The sequence below is a fragment of the Notothenia coriiceps genome, unplaced genomic scaffold (genome assembly GCF_000735185.1).
Source record: "Notothenia coriiceps isolate Sejong01 unplaced genomic scaffold, NC01 NC01_scaffold00003521, whole genome shotgun sequence".
Classification (NCBI taxonomy): domain Eukaryota; kingdom Metazoa; phylum Chordata; class Actinopteri; order Perciformes; family Nototheniidae; genus Notothenia; species Notothenia coriiceps.
Window position 1 is genome coordinate 201,287 of NW_011336222.1, and position 20,060 is coordinate 221,346.

At 39.5% G+C, this 20,060-nt stretch overlaps 5 protein-coding genes across 6 annotated transcripts in view; 2 read left to right on the forward strand and 3 right to left on the reverse strand.

The window, feature by feature from the left end:
* Nucleotides 1–1,582: 1,582 nt before the first annotated feature.
* On the reverse strand, nucleotides 1,583–5,651 carry pnpla1 (patatin-like phospholipase domain containing 1). Its single transcript, XM_010766655.1, has 9 exons — nucleotides 5,336–5,651; nucleotides 5,021–5,253; nucleotides 4,873–4,938; nucleotides 4,576–4,788; nucleotides 4,213–4,273; nucleotides 3,887–4,129; nucleotides 3,486–3,603; nucleotides 2,989–3,087; nucleotides 1,583–2,832 (listed from the first exon to the last, which is right to left on the reverse strand). Exons 1-9 carry the CDS (start codon nucleotides 5,541–5,543, stop codon nucleotides 2,616–2,618), a joined length of 1,458 nt encoding a protein of 485 aa, XP_010764957.1. The 5' UTR covers nucleotides 5,544–5,651; the 3' UTR covers nucleotides 1,583–2,615.
* Nucleotides 5,652–7,672: 2,021 nt separating this feature from the next.
* etv7 (ETS variant transcription factor 7) lies at nucleotides 7,673–11,567 on the reverse strand. The gene is made up of 9 exons (XM_010766654.1): nucleotides 11,344–11,567; nucleotides 10,916–11,063; nucleotides 10,630–10,794; nucleotides 10,373–10,543; nucleotides 9,485–9,565; nucleotides 9,219–9,359; nucleotides 8,421–8,563; nucleotides 8,183–8,283; nucleotides 7,673–8,091 (listed from the first exon to the last, which is right to left on the reverse strand). Exons 1-9 carry the CDS (start codon nucleotides 11,374–11,376, stop codon nucleotides 7,926–7,928), a joined length of 1,149 nt encoding a protein of 382 aa, XP_010764956.1. The 5' UTR covers nucleotides 11,377–11,567; the 3' UTR covers nucleotides 7,673–7,925.
* Nucleotides 11,568–11,635: 68 nt separating this feature from the next.
* On the forward strand, nucleotides 11,636–14,146 carry LOC104941549 (sterol 24-C-methyltransferase). Of its 2 annotated transcripts, XM_010766657.1 has the most exons (5): nucleotides 11,935–11,992; nucleotides 12,224–12,312; nucleotides 12,905–13,169; nucleotides 13,363–13,543; nucleotides 13,690–14,146. In XM_010766657.1, the coding sequence occupies exons 3-5, from the start codon at nucleotides 12,915–12,917 to the stop codon at nucleotides 13,884–13,886; spliced, it is 633 nt and encodes a 210-aa protein (XP_010764959.1). In that variant the 5' UTR covers nucleotides 11,935–11,992; nucleotides 12,224–12,312; nucleotides 12,905–12,914; the 3' UTR covers nucleotides 13,887–14,146. The 2 variants fall into 2 exon arrangements, with proteins under 2 accessions (XP_010764958.1, XP_010764959.1); XM_010766656.1 differs by lacking the exon at nucleotides 12,224–12,312 and having other exon boundaries at nucleotides 11,636–11,992.
* An 85-nt stretch (nucleotides 14,147–14,231) lies between these two features.
* On the forward strand, nucleotides 14,232–17,709 carry ube2t (ubiquitin-conjugating enzyme E2T (putative)). The gene is made up of 7 exons (XM_010766658.1): nucleotides 14,232–14,430; nucleotides 14,699–14,808; nucleotides 15,969–16,038; nucleotides 16,147–16,252; nucleotides 16,355–16,453; nucleotides 16,869–16,952; nucleotides 17,359–17,709. Exons 2-7 carry the CDS (start codon nucleotides 14,700–14,702, stop codon nucleotides 17,473–17,475), a joined length of 585 nt encoding a protein of 194 aa, XP_010764960.1. The 5' UTR covers nucleotides 14,232–14,430; nucleotide 14,699; the 3' UTR covers nucleotides 17,476–17,709.
* Nucleotides 17,710–17,939: 230 nt separating this feature from the next.
* Nucleotides 17,940–20,060, reverse strand: part of lgr6 (leucine-rich repeat containing G protein-coupled receptor 6) — a 39,423-nt gene continuing 37,302 nt past the window's right edge. The window contains exon 18 of the mRNA XM_010766659.1: nucleotides 17,940–20,047. Within this exon, the coding sequence (XP_010764961.1) occupies nucleotides 18,792–20,047 (1,256 nt within the window). The 3' untranslated portion in view covers nucleotides 17,940–18,791. The remainder of the gene's footprint in view (nucleotides 20,048–20,060) is intronic.

The window sequence follows — 20,060 nt, forward strand, 5'->3', positions numbered from 1 at the left end:
GTGTGCCTTGGCATTCTCATGTGAAGTCCACTGAGACAAATGTAACATTTGTGATATTGGGCTATATAAATAAACATTGATTGATTGATTGATTAGTATGTGATGAAGCTTACACCTATCCATAACTGCCTGTTATGTACTGCCTAATTCAAGCCTGACTGGGATCTATTGTGCATTTTACAATCCCAAAATGTTATTTTATGTTGCTACTGTATTCAAGGCATAAATGTAGCTCCAATTTCATATTTCAGCCAATAAATAATTTGACTTAAAGGATTCAAAACAAACTTGGCATTTCTAGTCGTGTACCTAATCATCTCAAAATAGATTTTTGATCATTCTATAAATAAAGTTTCACATGATGTATTTTTCTAAAGAGTAATCCTTAATATGAAAGCACTGTTAAATTCCAAATCAACCCCTCTGAAGTGTGCACCACACTTGCACTTAATGCTCCACCTTGTGGGCGTTTTCTGAAGCGGCTAATCAGGTATCCAAACTGTCAAAGTCACATTGTAAAATCATAAGAATTGGAAGATATAGGAACAATAGAAGGTCAATTTACATCAGGGACTGTGTGCAAACTTATTGAGGTGGGAAGGGAAGGCTGTTTCTTATATCAGTATTGTATGTGTCCCTTCCCTTCGATTTAACAGTTACAGAAGTTTCAAATGAAATTACCTGCCCTTAATATCTCCAAATAAAATGCTTAGGGCAAAAACATTCAGTCCTGCCCTTTTTAATCGAATATAAGGGTACTAAATAAAGTAAAAACAGCCACAAAATGTTATTTGTGACGAGGCCATATCTTAATATGTATGGTGGTCAGGTGTTTGACTGGCCTTATTAATAAAAACAATATTAGAATCAACCTTTCAATATGTTTTTGTGCCAGAACGAGACTAGGCCCTAAAGAGGATTGCCTATACAGTAGAGCAGCAGTCTATCTTAATGTTAAGCTGTTAAAATATGTTAAAGGTCCCATGTCATGCTTTTCCGGTTATTACCCGTCCCCTTGTGTGTTATGTAGCTTTTTATGCATGTAAACGGTCTGCAGTCACAAACCCTCAAAGTACACCCTGTAGCGAGTATAACTCTAACACACAAAAAAGACCTGTCTATGCTGCCCCAGAACGCCTCCTTGGAGATTTCTCTTTTTCTTCCTGGGTACAGTGATGTATTTGGGTATAGTGACGTTACGTTACTTCCGCCGATTTCTCAGCGTGAGACGGCGGGATGCGACAAGGCTGCGGGTGTGTGTGTGTGTGTGCTCGGGCTGGTTTCGGGCTGGGTTTCGCTGTGTCTCGCTGTCTCGCAGACGGCCACTGGGCTCACAGGGAGGGGGGGGCAGGAGCTCCAACAAGCCGTTTAATTCCATAGTATAAATCTATTCTAGTAGACCTCAACAATGGAATTATGATCAGTAGAAATGGCCATGACATGGGACCTTTAACCTCAGTGATGGCCTTGACTGATTAACAAAGGTTTCCCATAGTTCAACTTTTGATTAGGGTCACTGCAACACATAGTTGACAAAGATAACAAACACATTGTACAAGAGGAATAGGAGTAGTCCCATTTATTAATTGCAGTCTACATGATTCCAAAAGCAGTTTGATGTTGGTTACAACGGAGCACATACTGGCGCCTGAGATTGGCGGCATTTGTCAGAATTATAGCATTTTCCTGCAACAACTTTTAAAAAATCAATGAGGAGATGCTAGAGGCCGCTGATGCCTAACATCATATCAATGAACAGCAGTTATAAGGTATAATATATTTACGCTCAAAAGGGGCGAGTAGTGAAAGAGGGCAGTGTTCAAACATCACATCACAGGACTGTTTGTCGCCTCTCAAGGGAATTTAAATTAGTAACACTTGATACAAGTGCCTTGGAGCTAAATTCTTTCTAGCAGCAAATGGTTTAGTTTGGGACGTTGCACTTGGACGCTATATTACTCATAAATGAGTACAAGTGAATACTGTTTTACATAAATCAGCTGATGAACCACTAACCATTGTTCCAATAGCAGTGAACTTTTTTGTTTTGGTATCAGAAATCCCTGTAGGCTTAAAACACATAAATATTATGTACGCATTTTTATTTCAGAGATTAACCAATGTTGATAATTATTTTCAATAGGTATAACATAGGAATATTTAGAAGATAAGAATTAAATTGGTGTACAGCATAACATAAACCCAGTTACTGACATTTAACCCACTCCACAATGTTGTGTCAATTGATGTTAAGACACGGTGATAACCCAGTGACAAATCAGATCACGCTCCCATTTCCTGATGGCGTGACTGTGCCCTCAATTAATTATTGAGGGCAAGTATTCTGTGTAGTTTCGCTTGGTATTTTGATACCCCAAATCCAGTACATGGCTGACTAGATTATTACTACAACAATGCCTTAGTGGAGGTCTGCATGTGGTTTAGAAAGTACAACAATATTAGAAACATATCATCAAGCTATAAAGCCCTTTTGAATTAATGCAAAACTCAATACTTTGTTTCTCTCTTCATTGGAAATCTAAAGGGCTTACCTTTCAAAATAAATGCACATGACCAGAGTTAAAAATAATACAGTGTTTAAATTACATCAACCGTCATTTTGATGTCTTGTTTATGTTTCTGGGATGAACCTTCATTTTGATGTCTTGTTTATGTTTCTGGGATGAACCATCTTTTTCGTCTCCCACGCCAACATTTTCTCCATGGGCAGAAGAGAGAAACTTCCATCGAGGTGCAGCGGGCCTCTGCTTTTTGGGAGCCTCGTATGGAAGTGCTATCAGCCACTGCAACAGCAGGATGGGGGGGTCAAGTCTAAAAAGAGACAAGTCCAGTCCAAATTAAGTCGGGTCAGACATGAGATGTTACAAAGAAAAGAAAATATACAATATGCAACCACTAATCCCAAAAGGAGGACTTTCAGAAAGCAGTTAACACTACAAGAGCAATGATTCCAGGATGCAATCTTACCGGTCCTTTATGTTCTTCTTGAGGGTGCCAATGCATATGTTGAAAGAGAATATAGTAAAGTGCCTCAGGCCATGCCAAGCCCAGAACCAAAACTCAAGCCTGGGGGAGAGAGAGTGACAAGACTCAATGAATAACTGCACACCATATTTTCTTAAATTGCTAAATTGATAGTTGTGTCTGTATTTAAATGTATAACTAACACAACATGCAGTAACCATGACCTGAATGATTCCATGGTCAATAGACTTTCCAGGGTTTAGTATGACATAAGTTAGATTGGTCATGATTTGTTGGTTTAAATGCATGGATTCCTCTAGATCTGTCTCAAATGAATCCTTAATATTTGAAATATATATTACTTGCCTGATGAAAAGATTGATCGTACTCTTATATTTGTAAGCTAAGTATGAAGCTCCAGCCAGTAGACTTAACTTAGCATTGCATAATTACTGAAGACAGACCGAAACAACTATGTTAACATTCTGTATTTTTATTACCTGTGTCTACTCTCAAGTAGTGTGTGAAACAACAGCATCAGAGGGAGGATCAGGTTGGAGAAGATTTTTGCAGGGAGTCCAAATTTGTTGTGATAGGTCACTACGTTGCGAAGCAGAACTGAAACACAAGTTTTCACAAATAATTGGTATAACAATTTCTACATTTGTTTCAGCATTCATTTTGATATTACGAATCAAGACATACTGTAACTTACAAATCAAGTGGGGGGGGGGAATCTGTTATGCTAAATGTAGTTAACCGATTGCTGAAATCAGTTTTTACAGACATTTGTTGACCAATTGTGGATAGGTAATTTAAGTGAACAATGTATTTACATCTGAACAACAGAGCAGTCTGTAAATCATTGTCAGTTTAGTACAAGTGTGTACACCAGACATACCTTTCTTTTTCATGTCAACATGGAGAGAAGGCTCTTTATTCTCTCCAGTTAGTTCATGTTCAGTAGAGCTGACTTTCTGCTTGGGTCGCTTGGTTGTAAAAGATGTCAGTGTAGCAGTCTGCTTTTCCACTTGTATCTCCTTCTCTTCCTCTGTATCTGTCTCCAGATTCATGCACGTTTTTGTTTGGTTACAGTCAAGTATTCCTTGAGATAATTTGTGGATCATCAAATATCGGCCATGATCTGCATACAAGGGAAAAATAGATTGATTGTGTGTAAACATGTTTAAATCTGCATGTTTTTATCTGTAGATAAAGTTGACTTACTATGGCTTTGAAGGAAATTAATAGCATCCTTGTAGCCGCTGTGGTAGGCCTGTTCCAGAGTCTAAAGTGCAGAAACACAATTCTATGTTTTAACGGATACTTTTAGAAATGTTTTTCACAATGGAGGCGCTATTCATTCAAAATGATTCATCAACATGTGGGTAGTAAAGGCTCATCCAACCTAGACAGGGATTATTGGAAGGGATTCACTTAAACATTTAGTTTGACACATCATGGGTCTTTCATAGTGTCAATGTGTAGCACAAAAACAATTGATCATCTTCCAAAGAATATTAAATTAAATCCGAATCATAATAGAAGTTCACTTTCATTTATTGTTCCATATTTTGAAAGGGGTCTTACCTTTAGAGCCATGGGGTAGAGAGCATTCACGATCCTGGAACCGTTAGCCGTGTTGATCTTCAAGGTGCTGCCACTCACCACCATGTCCCAACTGCAAGGTGTGTCGGTGGGACAGATGTCTATCTCTCCGGAGAATGGACACACAGTCAAGGTCTCACTGTGGGGTGCCTCCAGCACTGGTTGCATTTCACTGAAGCCCCCGTCCAAATAATACTATAAAAAAGATCACATCAATTATTATTCACACCAGCAGAATGTGCTTATTATGAAATTGTGATAAGGCCATTCAATACTCACTACTCCTCTGAAGGATGGAGGCAGCATACCGCAGTAAACAGGCACGAAGCAGCTGCATAGCAAAGCCTACAGATAAATAGACATGGTTCAAATTACATTGCTTCTAACCTGCTTAGGTTTTGTTTTAAACATTAGGATGCCAACTCACCTGCACTACATCTTCTTTGGACTGGAAATCAGACGTGAGAATGTGCTTGCCATCAGACAGGCGTGTCATAGACACAGAGAGGCGCCCGTTGGCCATTTGGTGGGCATCAGAAGGAAGATGCTTGTGTAAAATACTCTCCAACCAGTGGGAAACATTAATTGAAGGGTTAAATGGCCCAAGTGTAAAAGACTGCATTTGTTCGGCAAAATGCAGCATCTCATCCCGAATAGTTACTGGAAAATTGAAGACTTAAATTCAGAAACAGTGAATATATGCAACAGAGGTAGATTTTAAAAAAAGGACAAAGTGACTTACTCATGCTCATTTCACAGACTACAGCAGCTGCCACCAGAGACCCAGCAGAGGCACCCAGGACACAAGGCGCCGTGCGCAGTATCCACGGTGCATTATTTAGGAAGCATTCGGCGACCCCTAACTGGTAGGTAGCCATGAATCCAGATCCAGAGAAGGAAATTGAAAGAGGATTTTCACTAAAATGATAACTTGAAATTCCTGGAGCCATTTTCCAAAGGCTTTAAACTGTCAAATGAAATGTTTTAAATCATTAATCTGAAAAGTATTAATGCTCAAGCAAATATGGATTTTGTTCTTTTGTTGTAGACTGAGTTATAGCAGGAATCCAGTGGAGAGTGGGGACTGTTTCAGGATCAGTGTCTTAAAACCAATCCAAATTAGACATACCATATTGGTCAAGCCCATGTGATATACAGTGCATGCTGCTCTCTCAATGGCTTTTTGTCTGTTTCATTTCCGGGAAGTTAACAAATAAACATGTTTGGCAATACCGAATGACTAAAAAACAAATCCAAAGAAGAACAATTATATAAAAAATAATTTTCAAACAAGTCCTTTCCTTTATTTACTTTTGACCTTTTTAGGAAAACCGTTTTTGAGGATTTCACAGTTATGGTTTTCTAAAGGAACACTAAGGCACTATTGTAAGACATCAAGTTCGAAAATGTGTTTTGCTATCACACTAAACTAAATAAAGCACTATAATTCATTCTGAAAATCAAGCAGCAAAACTTCAGCTCAGATCTGCACAACTCTACGGAATCTCCTGCCCTCATTTTTTAGCAAATCATCAGGTGAGGCAGGAATGCTACTCTGGATGTGTTTATGTTTTCCTCACATATTGTCTATTTTTTTACGAGCTTACTAATGCTTAAACATTTAGCTAAAGACACTATGTTCGAGTGACTGCCTTGCATTTCTGACCTTTCTGTTTGTTTGTCTCATTTTAAATAGACCAAAACTGAACTTCAGCCTCACATTGTCTCTCCTTCAACAAAAAACAACTTTAACATTGGGGGGCCCTACTGCACTGGAAACACTGACTAACAACAGTTATATGGCTTTAGGAGGCATATCTTTGAGGACATTTTACAGCCAGGAGTTTCAATCAATAAGTTTGGTAAGAGACTCAACCAAAGAGAAGGGACCACATATTGAATGTATAGGTGAAATGACGCGAGGCAAGAAAGCTAATAAACTAATGTTGTGTAATGCCACTACACCTGCCTTGCATAGCTGTGAAGGCTTACAAGCATCACAACCAATCACACATCCTAAAGGTTAAGCTTATTTCTGTTTAACATCATACATACACAGACACTATTCTAAACACATTTTTAACCAACCTTATTTTTCTAGATTGATTGCGTAATTGTGTGTTGTGTTAACCCCTATGTTGTCAGTGTTTTGAAAATCACCTTGCTCCTGCCAAAAGGCTGAGCTGCTGAACAACACCTGCCTATGTAGATGCGTCTCGTTAATTGGACTGTGCCATTCCCCTAAAGAAGCCACTTCTCCTAAGACACCCATCTTTAAGTAGACAAAAGTATTTTCTCCACTGCACTCTACTATGGACTGGCCAGGGTTGTTATAAATGCCTGCAGTGTGGAGAAGAAGGCAGTGGCTCTTGGGAAGAAAAAAACCCAACATGTCACCTCTTTTTTATAGTTTAGACATAAGAGTACAGTATATCTGTTTATATTATAACTAATTAACCCCTTCCTCTTAAATAATTTTGTTTCCCATCCTAAAAACGATATATATTTTTGGTTAATTAATCCCCATATTTTTCATTCTTTACCTGCCCTCCTTGTTTTTGTGTACCCTGCTCCTTCACAATAGCTTAAGTATAAACACCCTTACATATACAGTGATTTTTGTGGGGGTTTTGTCAAATATGCAGCTTGCAAAATAAGTCATACTTTGTATGTCCAAATAAGAAATCACTTGTGCTAAACCCCTGAGCTTCAGTAACAGTTACCATAGTATATAAAAAAATGCTTAACAGAATATTTATTCAAGCAGGAAAACATTTACAATTACGAACCAATAGGCTCAACACAATTTTAAACTTCACAAATGCACTGTCTTTAGGTTGAATAATAAAACTAATCGTACAATAAACTAGTTTACTGTATTAACTGGCATTTTACCTGCAGCACGAAAAAAACTCTACCCTGTTTAAACCTTTAATTTAATAACAGTCTGAAACAAACTGGATACGACAGTAATTTCCATCACATATTGCAAGACTTAAATTATATTTTAAAATGAGTTCGTCTTTAGACTGTGTTGAACAAACCTCAAAAATCTCAGCTGATGAATATTTGTCCGGTCGAATATTGAAGTGATTTATTTCACAGTTTTCCTTTTCAATTAGTGTCCGTATTGATCACAGTTATGTACATTGATTCACAGAAAAATAGAAAGCAATATCATAGTTAAAAAACTCCTCTATAAATACACCTAACAGTGCATTTTGTTAAACTTGTAGATGCAAAGGTTGTTTTCGGAACACAAGTGTCCATTGCATTATGTAACCACTGTGTTTTTGTATTGTATTTAGGACATTTAATCCATGGTTCATTTTCTATGGAGGATGCTGCGGAGAAGCACGATCAGGTGAAACTTCAAAATGGTCCTCACTGAACTCTTGCGTAGGACTGCTGTCTGCTGTCTCCTGAGGTGAAGTGCTTTCAGGGGACTCAACTGGGTCAACTTGTAGTTTCTTTGTGTCATGTGGGAGTTTCAGAAACCTGAAGGGAGGCAGATAAAAGGCAATAATGTGTGTGTTTTGTTTTGGGAGAATACAGAAAGGGAACGAGACAAACAGAATTGGACGGAGACCTGAAGAGAAGTTTTTGTCCCCGCTCCTTTTTGATGATGTTGAGCTTGTAGTAGTGCCGCAAAGCTCTGGACATTTTCTCATAGGTCATATTGTCTCGGTTCTGTAATAAGAGATCACACATCATCAAGGGCCCATGTGACTAAATTAATTATGACCCATGTCCCCTGTCTTTAATTTTTTGTCTTTAGACCATTTTTGAAATTCCCTGTAAGATAAAAGAAACAGAGCAGTGCTCACCTTGTGGTTTCCCCAGAGACGAGCCAGTCCATTGGGATCAACCACCCTAAACACAAGGCTGTCGTGGTCTTCCCATCGGATGTATTCTTGGTATCGGTCATCACACAGCAGCTTATACACATAGTCCCACAGCAGTCTGCACTCTGGCCATGATTAAGACAGTAATAAGACAAATGCTGCCAAAATGTATAATGCTTTTATTATGGGTATTTTCAAGAAGCCAAAAAAGAAAAGATTCATTTTAAAGTACAACTGTAAAGCAGTGTTCATATCTAAACATGTAGGCATCTGTTGTCAGGTGCATACTGTACATGGGGGAGCGTGTCACTAAGGCTACCTTAAGCAACATTTTTGAAATAGGAGAATAAAATTGAACTGAAGAATAACATTTAACTGGACTAATTGTCCCAGTCTGAAGCATTTTCCAGCTCAGACTAACACATAGTTTATTGTTTTGGGTTTCTAGTCTGTGTTGCTCTTTGCTCGCCCCCACATACACACATATAGGCATAGAGATTTAGCTAAAGAAGAATATGTAGCTAATGAACAATGTTACAGCTTAATAGTGGACTCCTACAAGGAAGAACACACATAATCCGTGCTGATGTTGCCCTGAAAACCTGTTTCAGACTTGTGTCTTGGAGTTTGTCTGCCCTCTAGTGGTCAGAATATACGTATGGCAGTTTTAGATAATAGTTCATTTTTTGTTGCATATATGTGCACCTTTAAAACATACAAAACACATATGTTTATATATTTGTAGAGTCAATACTATGCAATTGTTAATAAGTAATGTACCTGGGATGCGGCCATTGGCGGGGTACACTGAGCTCCTTTGCTTCTCCCGACTGGACAGATTGAGCGGCTCCTTGGCAGTCTCTAATGGGACAGGACTCTGAACTTGGTTGGGGGGCAATGCAGAGACAGCTGCTGATCCATCTAAGAGAGAGAGAAGGAAAGATAGAGAGAGCAACAAAGAGGGAGAGACACACAATCAGATATCACAGCAAATGATGACATCTGCTGGGCATTGTCTTTCTGAGATTGTTATAAATTATACACACTGGTAGATGTGAGTGGAGCAGGGTGTGTGTAAACGATCAAGGGTGGCTGGCGGATCACAGTTGGTACAGCAGCTGCCGAAACTGCAGTGGCGAAAGAGAAGAAAACTCTGAGAGAGAAATATGAGGAACTGTGACAAAAGCTTAACTGAAAGCAAAAGTGACTTTACAACAGCTTAAATATGTGTACAGCAATGCACAACACAAACATGTTGTAGAAACATTGATGAACAAAGACATTATTTTATATTCTGGAGTTGTAATATAACACAACACACCTTTTGGCACACGTCCAGCTTCCTTTAATGGAAAGCACCTTGTTTGTGAGACAGTGCATTAGTATTCCACTAGTGACGCATACATGCCTTAAGCAGCATTGGTGTAAGTACATTTACTCAACAACAGAATGCAGTTTTGAGGCACTAGTAGTACAATGTGTGTGTAAAACTTTAGATATTTCACAATACCTACACTTATCTGATGTGTGCAGCTGCATAACACAATATAATACGCAGTTCAGTTAATTCAACAACATACTCTAACATCACATGACAAGGGGACCTCTTAACATCTACACTATTGGACACAGGGGTAAGGTTTGAACTTCAAAGTTTGAGAATAAAATGTCAAGGGCCCAACAAGTATAGGGAAAAAACAGTACTAATTCCTGCATGTGTTAAGGAGGAAATAATCACTTTGACAATCTAACCAGGATAAATGAGTTTGATTTGATACACCAACAACTCCAACAATCCACTATGTGTTTGTATGAACAGGACGTGTCTGTTCTGCCATGCACTCCGCAGACAGTACATGACAATCTGACCTTTTGCTGTCCATATCTTTCCTGTGAATAATACGTTTTAAAGTTTATTTCTAGACATTGCTGACCTTGGCTGACTGTGGGAGGCCGGTGCTCTTGGACAATCTGCGATGGTATCAGGCAGCTGACTGGGCTCTGGTTGCGTCCAGTTGCCGGGGAAGGAGATGAATTTTGGCGGTCACTGACAACACTCCTCCTTTGCTGTTTTACATACTGTAGAATCTCGTACAGAACATCACCTGTAAAAAAGGAAGCAGGTCCGTATGAAAACACAGGGGTAAAACTAGTCGGCATACTCTCTTTCTGCATGCACACTCATTTCTACCTGAGCTGGGGCAGCGGCGTCTGAAGTCCTCCTTGGTGAGCAGGCAGAGGGCACGACCGTTCATCTCAAAGCGTCCCTTCTCAGGCCTCCGCAGTGAGTACTCCCTCTGAGCCCAATGGAGCCAGTGGCCAACGTCCTCCTTGTCCCACAGGGATGGGTTTATTCCTATAAAACAGATTCACATCATTAAAAGCACAATGTTACAGAGGCGTTTATGGTACAGGCAGATACGTCTACTTTTGCTGATGCTGGAGTTGTATCTTTAAGGTAATAGTGTTTGACTTACGCAGCTGTCCAGGTAGATGCCAAAGGTCTTCCTGTATGGGAGGGCTGTGCAAGGGAAGCTGTTTAGGGGGGGAGTGATGCACACTGAGAGGAATGTTGACTTGCCTTCCGGGCATTATGGATGGAGGAGTGTTTGCTCTGTTTTCTAGCTGCAAAATATCAACACACATTGCCATAAGAACACTTAAACTCCAATCAGTGGTGGTATAGAAACAAGAATGCAGATAATTTGATAATGTTTTATAATGCATTAAAGAAACAACAATGTAGAGGGATTTAAAACATTTCACCCAAATGTTACATTTGCAGTAGCCTTAACAATGAGAGTTGGCCATAGAATAAAAAATGTAAAACTCTCAATCCTATAAAAGCTCTGTTTATATCTCTGCTTTATAAAGACAACATAATGCTTCTGTGACCTCAACTTACCTTGACCAAAGGTGACGGGGGAAAGTTCTCCATGGAAATGTCCTTTATCTGTTCGACTGTAAACAATTACACTAGTCCTTAATAAGCGCTGATGTAACTCGTCCGAAAAATGGAACAAACTGCATGTCAGATCTCCACGAACTCCATATTAAATAAAGAAAGAACAGGATGTAACTTTCGAAGAAATAAAACTCCACTTTTTTCACATTCGACCCTTCCGGGAAATGAAAACGAAAGAAACACACAATCCTTGTCATGGGTGTGTTACAAATCTGATTGGAGGAAGCAACAGCGGAGGACATTTCCAACAACATTGCACTTGAACGATCTAGCAGCATATTTATTGGAGCAATGCATAAATAATGTAGTATAGTTTAAGCACATAGCTTTCACATTGCTTTCACGCATTAAATATAGCATGAAGGATCATTGTATTCGGAATGTAAGTTAAATGGCAAGAGGTGAGAATAAATGTGGATACATGTATGACAAACTGCAGTACACAGAGCCGTACGCGCCTATTACTTAAAGCAGAAAGTCCTTCAGGCTCCTCCTCTTACTGGCTTAAAGGAAACCAAACCAAAGGAAAGACCAGCGTTGAGTTTACAGGAGCAGACTGGTTACAGGATAACACTAGACGACGAACTAGGTAAGGTGTTTAATCCGCCGAGTAACACTCAATACCAATTTAATGCACCCACTATGTTGTCTATGTTGAGACTTGACATGTTCTGGAGAGAAGTTCACTGTAATGGGTAGCCTCCGAACAGAGAACATATGCACCGAGGCTATCAAACATAGTCCTACGTTACCATCGACTAAGTAGGCTACTGTATACAGTGAAAACGTGATAATGAATATCAAAGTGGAAATCCCACAGGAAACATGACCTGGGTCGTGCCCTGTATCCGAATAAAAGTCCTTCTGACTGGAGGGAGGATTGGAAAGGTAGACAGGTAGATGGCTACAGTGAGTAAACCTTATGAAAGTGTTGAAAATGAAAGCCAATATAAAGTATTTTGGCCAATCTTTTTTTCATTAATAGGCTATATGTTATTGCTTTAATAATAATATTATTAATTATAATGATAGAGCCTACGTTTCACAACCCCCCACTCAAATTATACAGTCACAATGCATGTATTTAATGCAATAATTGAAAGTAATGCAGGTGCAATTCAAATGTGCACTATAAACGGTTTCAAATTGTTCTTAGTGTAGCTAATCCTTATAATACCTGCCCTGTCTGCTGGTTACCTGAACATCTGACAGAAAATCTACAAGTTTTGAAGAATCTGGTTGTTCAGGTGTCACACAAAGGTCAAAAATATATAAAAAGTGGCACTTATGTTTGATTAAAAAAAAGTAATGCCACGATTCCACTATACCTCTAAACAGTACAACCCCCTCACTAATAAAAGACCAGTGCTTAAAATAGTAAAGATTTGTAATTTGTGGGTTTGCTATATACTAGTAAGAATGATTTACATTTTATTTTGTCTTTGTACATTTTTGAAATAGTCTTGTATCCACCTGTATAAAAATGTGTCTGCTGTCACAGTTCTCCAGCGATGTTTGCGGAAAAACTGGGAAAACAGTTGGGCCACCCTACACGATCAGTGGCAGGATGGCTGGTCAGTAAGTTGCTCACGGTACGCAACCGTGCTCTTGAAGAGAGTGTTGTGCAGATATCAGGGATCCAACCTGAAGACACAGTGCTGGAGCTGGGTCACGGCCCGGGTCTAGGTCTGCAGTCAGCAGCCAAACTGCTCACAGCGCCCACAGGACATCTTATAGGGCTGGATTACTCAGCGTACATGCATCAGGTCAGGAATGAATACTGACATTATGGAATACAGTATTTAAATCAATTAAGTCTGTTTCTGTTTGAAGTCTTGGCAAGAAGGCAGAAAACATACGAGAAAACCCTAAGCTTCCAGTTTGGGACATTTTTGTATTTGAAGTGGGGGCTTTACAATTTTTTTTAATTGAAGGATATCTCTTTTTTTTCTCTTACAGATGGCAAGCGAGCTGATGAAGGAGCTTGTGGCCAGTGGGAAAGTGACCCTACACCATTGTGATGTAGCAGCAATGCCTCTGGTAGACAGCACTGTAGATAGAGTATTCCATTGCAACTGCTACTACTTCTGGCCTGACCTCAAAAAGGGAGCCACAGAGATTCACCGGGTAATGAAACCAGGTAAGACATAACTTTGTAACCATAACACAGACTTTATTTTCAAGGCAGATATGTTATCCGACAAGTTGTAACTTTCCGAGCAATATGGCTGTTGTTATAGTGTTTTCCTGTACAGTCATTCTTTCATCACTCTTGAACCCACCCAGGAGGCCTGATGGTGACTGGGATGAAACTGTCAAGTGTTGCTGCTTTTGCAGCAAAGCGAGTAATGCCAGGGGAGAACTGGCGCCCGGATGCCTACATGACAGCTCTGAGTGACTCTGGCTTCACTGATGTCAGAATGGAAGACAAACAGCACAAACACATTACTTTTCAGGCTATCTATGCCACTGCCTCAAAATGAGATGAGATCATCATTTGGCATCATCAATGCCAAAAATAATCAATTGTATCTATAACTGAATGAGTTGGATGTCAAAGTGATTGCAATTAAATAAAAACGAGCGGACACTATCGACATAATTCACCATTATCTGTGGTTAAAAACAGGCTTTTATCTTACATTGCTTTTTCTGTGATGGTTTACCTTCACACTCACAACTGATAATGTTAGTGTGTTACTATGGTAACATACAGTGTTTAGAGTAAAAGTGTAGGAAAAGATGAAGTTGTCTGTCTCTAATTTCTTAACCTTCTACAATATATGATTTTAAAAAATCATGTCCAGACCATGGTCCAGACTTGTAACTGAAGACAACATTAGAAAATGAACAGTAGGTGGCGATGGTGCTCAGCTGGGTACACATATCCAACAGAAGAAGAAGAAGAAGAAGAAGTTGGAGAGGGAAATCCAAAACAGCGCAGGTCCTCTGCACGGTGTTGTGAAGTTAAAAGTTGAGCTGCAACAGCGTCTGTAAAGTGGTGACAACTGTCAAATCGTTCGAAAAGTAAGTGGTTTTAATTTAAGATCAAGTTAACCATATACTATTTTAACTTTGGCGTTGTTGTTGGACTCGCAAATGTTCTAAGGTGGTCCCTAATCAAATAATTAAGCTTAGCTAGTGTTAGCTTGGAGCTCATCTAACCTAGATAACGTTGAAATAAGAAACGTAAACTGTTAATTTAACTACATCAATATCAGTAATGATTGAACACCAACGATCGTTGGTTAAAACCAAAGGCCAATATTGCCACTGTCTATGTGTTGTGATGCAGAATGCAGAAGGCTTCCCGTTTGAAGCGAGAACTTCAGATGCTGAGCACCGAGCCTCCTCCCGGGATAACATGCTGGCAGACGGAGGAACAGATAGACGACCTGCGGGCTCGTAAGTACAGGAGAACACACACGATAATGTAAAATCAACAATGTCTTAACCAGGGGTGTCCAAACTTTTTTCACCACGGGCAGAAAAACCTACGAATGGCTGGGCCACTCCCTAGAAGTGATGTATATTGCCTCATAAATTCAGTTATAAGTTGGAAAAATCAATCAAATGTAGGTAAATAATTCTTGATATTTGAAAATGCTTTAAGAACAAAACAGCCTACATCACATCTCTCCATAGTGTTTCATTTATTTTGTTACAAAAAGTGTTGGCAGCTCAGTCCTTAAAACTGAAGCTTCAGATTGCTTATAATTAGAGAAAATATGAAAGTTATATTTCAAGGTTGTTATTTACATTTGTTATTGAGCTTTTTTCTTATCAACTTAGATTTGTTAGAAAATGTTTTCAACTTTAATTGACTGAATTTATTTGAAAATTGGGCTTATTAACACATGAATACTGTGTAATATATTTGAACATGTATATTTAAGAAGTATAAGATAAGCAGAAGTTTCATATTTCATTATACTTTTTCAATTAGCATTTGGCCCCTGGGGCGTAGTTTGGACACCCGTGGTCTTAACCCATTGAAGTGTTATATAAAACTAACTAACAACAAACTATCTTTGAACTAAAACTCACTATAGGCTACTGTATTGTTTTCAAACGTATGCATTACCTACGTTGTGGAGATATGAGGATACAGTTGCAGTATTTATTAACCTACATGGTTTAAGATTGTGTGAACTAGTTTATCTTAAAAAAGCCAATTCTATATTCATTCTGTGATTGCTTTGAATTAAAGAGAGACAGTATGAATTTAGCAGAATAGGTGTGTTTCATAGTAAAACCAAGATAAGGTCACGTATAAAGAAAGATGTATATCCATCAGAGGGATTTGTTGGACAAAGTGGCAAATGCATATTAAAGGAGAGTGAATATTGTTTTAATAAATTAAATATGATACATTTCATTTCTTTTTTTGATAACTTATTGCGGAAGGTTTGAACAATTGTTAGTTAGGATCGAAACTAGCCTCTACAATTCTAAGCAGAATACTTCATTTGTCCTCAGCATTATACCACCTACAGTATTTATGATAATCTGAATATTTGTTCTATCTAGCTGATCTTCTGTTTTGTTCTTCCACTGGTTTACAGAGATAGTGGGTGGAACAGAGACCCCGTATGAAGGTGGGCTCTTCACTTTGGAGATCAAGGTCCCAGAAAGGTATATTATCTCGAAGTCTTAACATTGATATATGTTCTCTCTACCATTTCTACATTGTAAAACACTTAATGCAGTTTATAAGACTTACCTGCGGTTTTCCTCTCGTAGGTATCCATTTGAGCCTCCTAAAATGCGTTTCTTGACTCCAATCTACCACCCCAACATTGACAACTCAGGGCGTATCTGTCATGATGCCCTGAAACTACCGCCAAAGGTAATAACGGATTAATAAAAAAAAAGTTGGTTTTGATTCATTTGTATCATCTGGTTTTGTTTGTCTGCTGTCAATTTTTTATACATTTGTATTATTATTCAGGGTGCTTGGAGGCCATCTCTAAACATCTCCACAGTCCTCTCCTCCATTCAGCTGCTCATGGCCGAGCCCAATCCAGATGACCCACTCATGGCTGATATAGTAGGTCGCACATAATCTTGGATTCCCAAATATCAAATAACCTTTACAATACCATACCTTTTTCCAAGTAATAATATTGTGGTGGTTTTATTTTTTGTGTGAATATTCTTATATAAATATGTATATATCAATAGACTTAAAAATAAATGTGGACATAACAATGGCTAAGAACTATATAACACTATACTTCAAACTTGCTCCTGGAAATGATTAAATACTCTTTCCAGTATGCATTTTCAAAACAAGCCCAACGTTTTAAAAATCCCGAAACATCTTGTTTTGTTTAGTCCGATCCACTTTTACATCTTTTCACAGAAAACCTCTTACGGCCTGAAAATGGCATTTGAATTGTAATTCAATGGTGTATCCCCGCCGTATATACAAGTAAAAAGACATTTACATGTTTTGAATGCAGTCATCAGAGTTCAAATACAACAAACAGCTGTTTAAGGAGAAGGCCAGAAAGTGGACACAAGAACACGCTGTTCAGAAGAACATGGTAAGTCTTTCTGGTTTGGGTGAAGAAGTTGTAACATATTTAATGTTGTTCATGATTGAAATAATTATCCAGCTTAATGTATTTCATTATACGCTGAGCTTGTGTGTATGCTCCATTATACTTAGTGGTTGACATGATGATTGGCTCTTGCTCAGACAGCAAGGAACTGTCTCATTGAATTAGCTCTTTGTAGTGGTATATTTTACTCACAAGGTGGTGCTGTAGTACCTCGAAAGAGTGTTACCTGCTAACTTAATATTTACTTGTAACAAATAGATGCCGACTGTTTGATTTATATTCAAATGCGACTTCAATATTTCAAAATTCTCAGCTTTTGGATGTGAAGGCGCAATATATGTACTGTTCTGTCATTGACTCATTAGTTTTTATCTCGGTCTTTGTTCAGGGAGTTGAAGAGGGCAACAAAGAAAATACTCCAGGTCATAAAGCTTCATCCCGCAAAAGAGAGGCTTTCACTTCCCACCTGGAAGCAGAGGAGCCCACAAAGAAAACCTGTGTGTAGTTTGCATCTTGCTTGTTAAAGTCAAAGATCTCTCTTTTCAAGAGCCAGCAAGCCTTATACCTGTCGACCTTTTAAAGGGTATGATTTTAAATATTATATTTAGTGCTTATTCCTACTTCCTGTTACTATGTATGCATTCCTTTTTCTAAATCCAGAAATACCCACATATTTATATGTATAATTTGTATATGTGTTTGTTCGATTTATGATATTAAAGTTGAGTTTGAACACTAACTGTTGCAATTCATTTTGATACATGAAAAGCTTGGCCTCTCGGGGAATGGAGGTGTGTTTCACAGTGGTAGCATAAGCAGACTAGTGATGGCATAAAAAGTATGAAGATAATAATTTTATTAAAACATATGCTTACCAGTTGTATACAAAGTATGTACATCCTAAATAGCAAGTTTTTTTTACAAACTAAGAATTTATTTCTTAATATATAAAATTATATATTTGCTGTTCATCATATAAAAAAGAAGACAAACATCTTAAGGCTGTAGTGAGTCAATACCATGCTAGTTCAGAGGTAGTTACATTGTATGTACATATTGCTAGCCTACTCTAATGTCTGTTGAAAGATAGCTACATCCCATTCAGTCTGTATAACTGCATTTCTCCTATTTGCATATATGAGACAGAATATTGTAAACCAGATGAAACTGCAATCTGTTTTGTTTCAACATTCTCTGACAGCTACCACATAGATGCAAAGAAATATATCTGATAATAACATTCCTTATTTGTTAGCTTACTCTGGTAAAAATGTCCTGGTGTGTCTGATAATGACTCCCTTTCTTTGAAACAGACTTAGCAATAGGATAGAACTTATATTTGATAACAAACAAATAACATAACCACTTAGAATACAACCGAACCATCTGTAACCTCTAAGCTGCATGTCACATAATCACATTCCAGTATAAACATGTACACTTAAAATTCTACTGGTTCTACCTTTATTCCCCCCTGGCTAAACCATTGATTTGTCTGATGCTTAGAATTTCTTTGAAGTTAACATTTTAACTTCTTTTTCTCATGCAAGTTCATGTCTGATGCAGTCCACTGGGTACCGTCTGAAATAGTCTTTTTGTTTTCAGACGTGATGTATTGTGGTATTTCCTTTAAATGTCTCAGGGAACTTTTAGTGACACTCTCCATTTTAAGATGCACTTTGTAGTGTTCTTATAGACTTCTCTCTAGTGCACTCTCTGTGGGGACTCATTCTGAGATGCTTGCAGATTGCTTGCTGCTGCTTGATGATGGTCCTTTAGTGTCTTTAGTGTCCCAGCTATTCAGACCGCTAGCATGGAGGCTCATGGATGAGAGGTGAGGGAGGGAGTTGTGGTAGAGTGATACAGAGGACAAGTGTTATGAATCGTCTCTTGATCCAAACTCTTCAGACATTCATCATCATTCTGGCTCCCTCTTCCTGTCACCCTGTCTCTATCCCTGGCTGTGGGAGGGGGTATCTGACAAGGGATGAGAGGAACGGAGGAAGTAGAGGAGCAATAGGAAAACCTGATTGCATCCAGTCGGGGTTGGAGAGTGGACCCCCCACTATAAAGGGCGTCAGAATCTGCATGTGAGACCTGTGTTGACGAATCGGAGCAGGAACTCTTCTCCGTCGCCACAGAAACAAGGGAGTCCATGGTGCGGTCCCGACGTAGCTGTGGACGTGCTTTAGGATGAGGCCAGAAGAAAAACTGGGACTGGTCTCGTGTGAAAAGGAGGAAGAGGAGGGGGTTGAGGCAAGCAGGCAGGGGCTGGAGAAGCAGTAGAACAGATTTTAACACCTCCTCACCCAGAGAGAGTAGACCCAGGAGGGAGCAAAGGGAGAGAAACGCTACTGGTACATAGAGAAGGCCATTTGTGAATATTAGCCAGGCAACATGTTTGATCATAGCGCAGTCCCACAGGCCGTCACATTCTCCCCTCAATAACTCCCAGTATAGGCGGATGTATGAGCCTGTGACGATAAGCAGGCACAAGGTGTTCATCATTATGAGGGATAAGGGAAAGCCCAGGGAGGACTGGAGTCGAGAGGATGTTGGTGGCAGGGGCGAGGGAAGGCAGAAAGGTGACGAGCCGTACTCCCCAACTCCTACCAGTGGGAGAGAAGCAAGGGTGAGGGAGAGAGTGAGGCAGAATAGTGCACATGTGCGCACACTCCCAAGGGATGGGGACTTTCCATAGGCACGGGCACATGTCACGCTCACACCACACTGAACAGCTGCCAGAGTCAGCAGCAACACACTTGCTTCAGACGCAAACACCCAGACCCATCCTGTCGCCTGACAACCAGGACCCCCCTCCCAGCGGGCACCGTGGTGACCAAACTCTCCCAGGGTTAGAGCGTCCACTAGGGCCAGGGTGCATGTACACACACCCGTCAGCAGGTTGGAAGCACCCATGCAGGCCACAGTGAAGCGGAGAGGTGAGAGGTAGCCGGATGAGCCAAAGAGGGAGAGGAGCAGGAGGGAGTTCCCAAGAAGAGACACCAAAGAGATCGACCACAAGCCCACACGAACCAGCCAGCTGCCCAACAGAGAGTCGCAGGGTCGGAAAGGACCTGCAAACACAAA

Excerpts from the sequence above, each read along its gene's own strand:
- ube2t (XM_010766658.1), top strand. The coding sequence starts at position 14,700 with ATGCAGAAGGCTTCCCGTTTGAAGCGAGAACTTCAGATGCTGAGCACC. Across the intron at positions 14,809-15,968 it reads GATAGACGACCTGCGGGCTC|AGATAGTGGGTGGAACAGAG; the intron begins GTAAGTACAGGA and ends ACTGGTTTACAG. Across the intron at positions 16,039-16,146 it reads GAGATCAAGGTCCCAGAAAG|GTATCCATTTGAGCCTCCTA; the intron begins GTATATTATCTC and ends TTCCTCTCGTAG.
- LOC104941549 (XM_010766656.1), top strand. The coding sequence starts at position 11,829 with ATGACAAACTGCAGTACACAGAGCCGTACGCGCCTATTACTTAAAGCA. Across the intron at positions 11,993-12,904 it reads AACACTAGACGACGAACTAG|TTCTCCAGCGATGTTTGCGG; the intron begins GTAAGGTGTTTA and ends CTGCTGTCACAG. Across the intron at positions 13,170-13,362 it reads ACTCAGCGTACATGCATCAG|ATGGCAAGCGAGCTGATGAA; the intron begins GTCAGGAATGAA and ends TTTCTCTTACAG.
- pnpla1 (XM_010766655.1), bottom strand. The coding sequence starts at position 5,543 with ATGGCTCCAGGAATTTCAAGTTATCATTTTAGTGAAAATCCTCTTTCA. Across the intron at positions 4,789-4,872 it reads CTCCATCCTTCAGAGGAGTA|TATTATTTGGACGGGGGCTT; the intron begins GTGAGTATTGAA and ends TCTTTTTTATAG. Across the intron at positions 3,088-3,485 it reads CTACTTGAGAGTAGACACAG|GCTTGAGTTTTGGTTCTGGG; the intron begins GTAATAAAAATA and ends TCTCTCCCCCAG.
- etv7 (XM_010766654.1), bottom strand. The coding sequence starts at position 11,376 with ATGGAGAACTTTCCCCCGTCACCTTTGGTCAAG. Across the intron at positions 8,564-9,218 it reads CGCCAATGGCCGCATCCCAG|AGTGCAGACTGCTGTGGGAC; the intron begins GTACATTACTTA and ends AATCATGGCCAG. Across the intron at positions 8,284-8,420 it reads GTCTCTGGGGAAACCACAAG|AACCGAGACAATATGACCTA; the intron begins GTGAGCACTGCT and ends CTCTTATTACAG.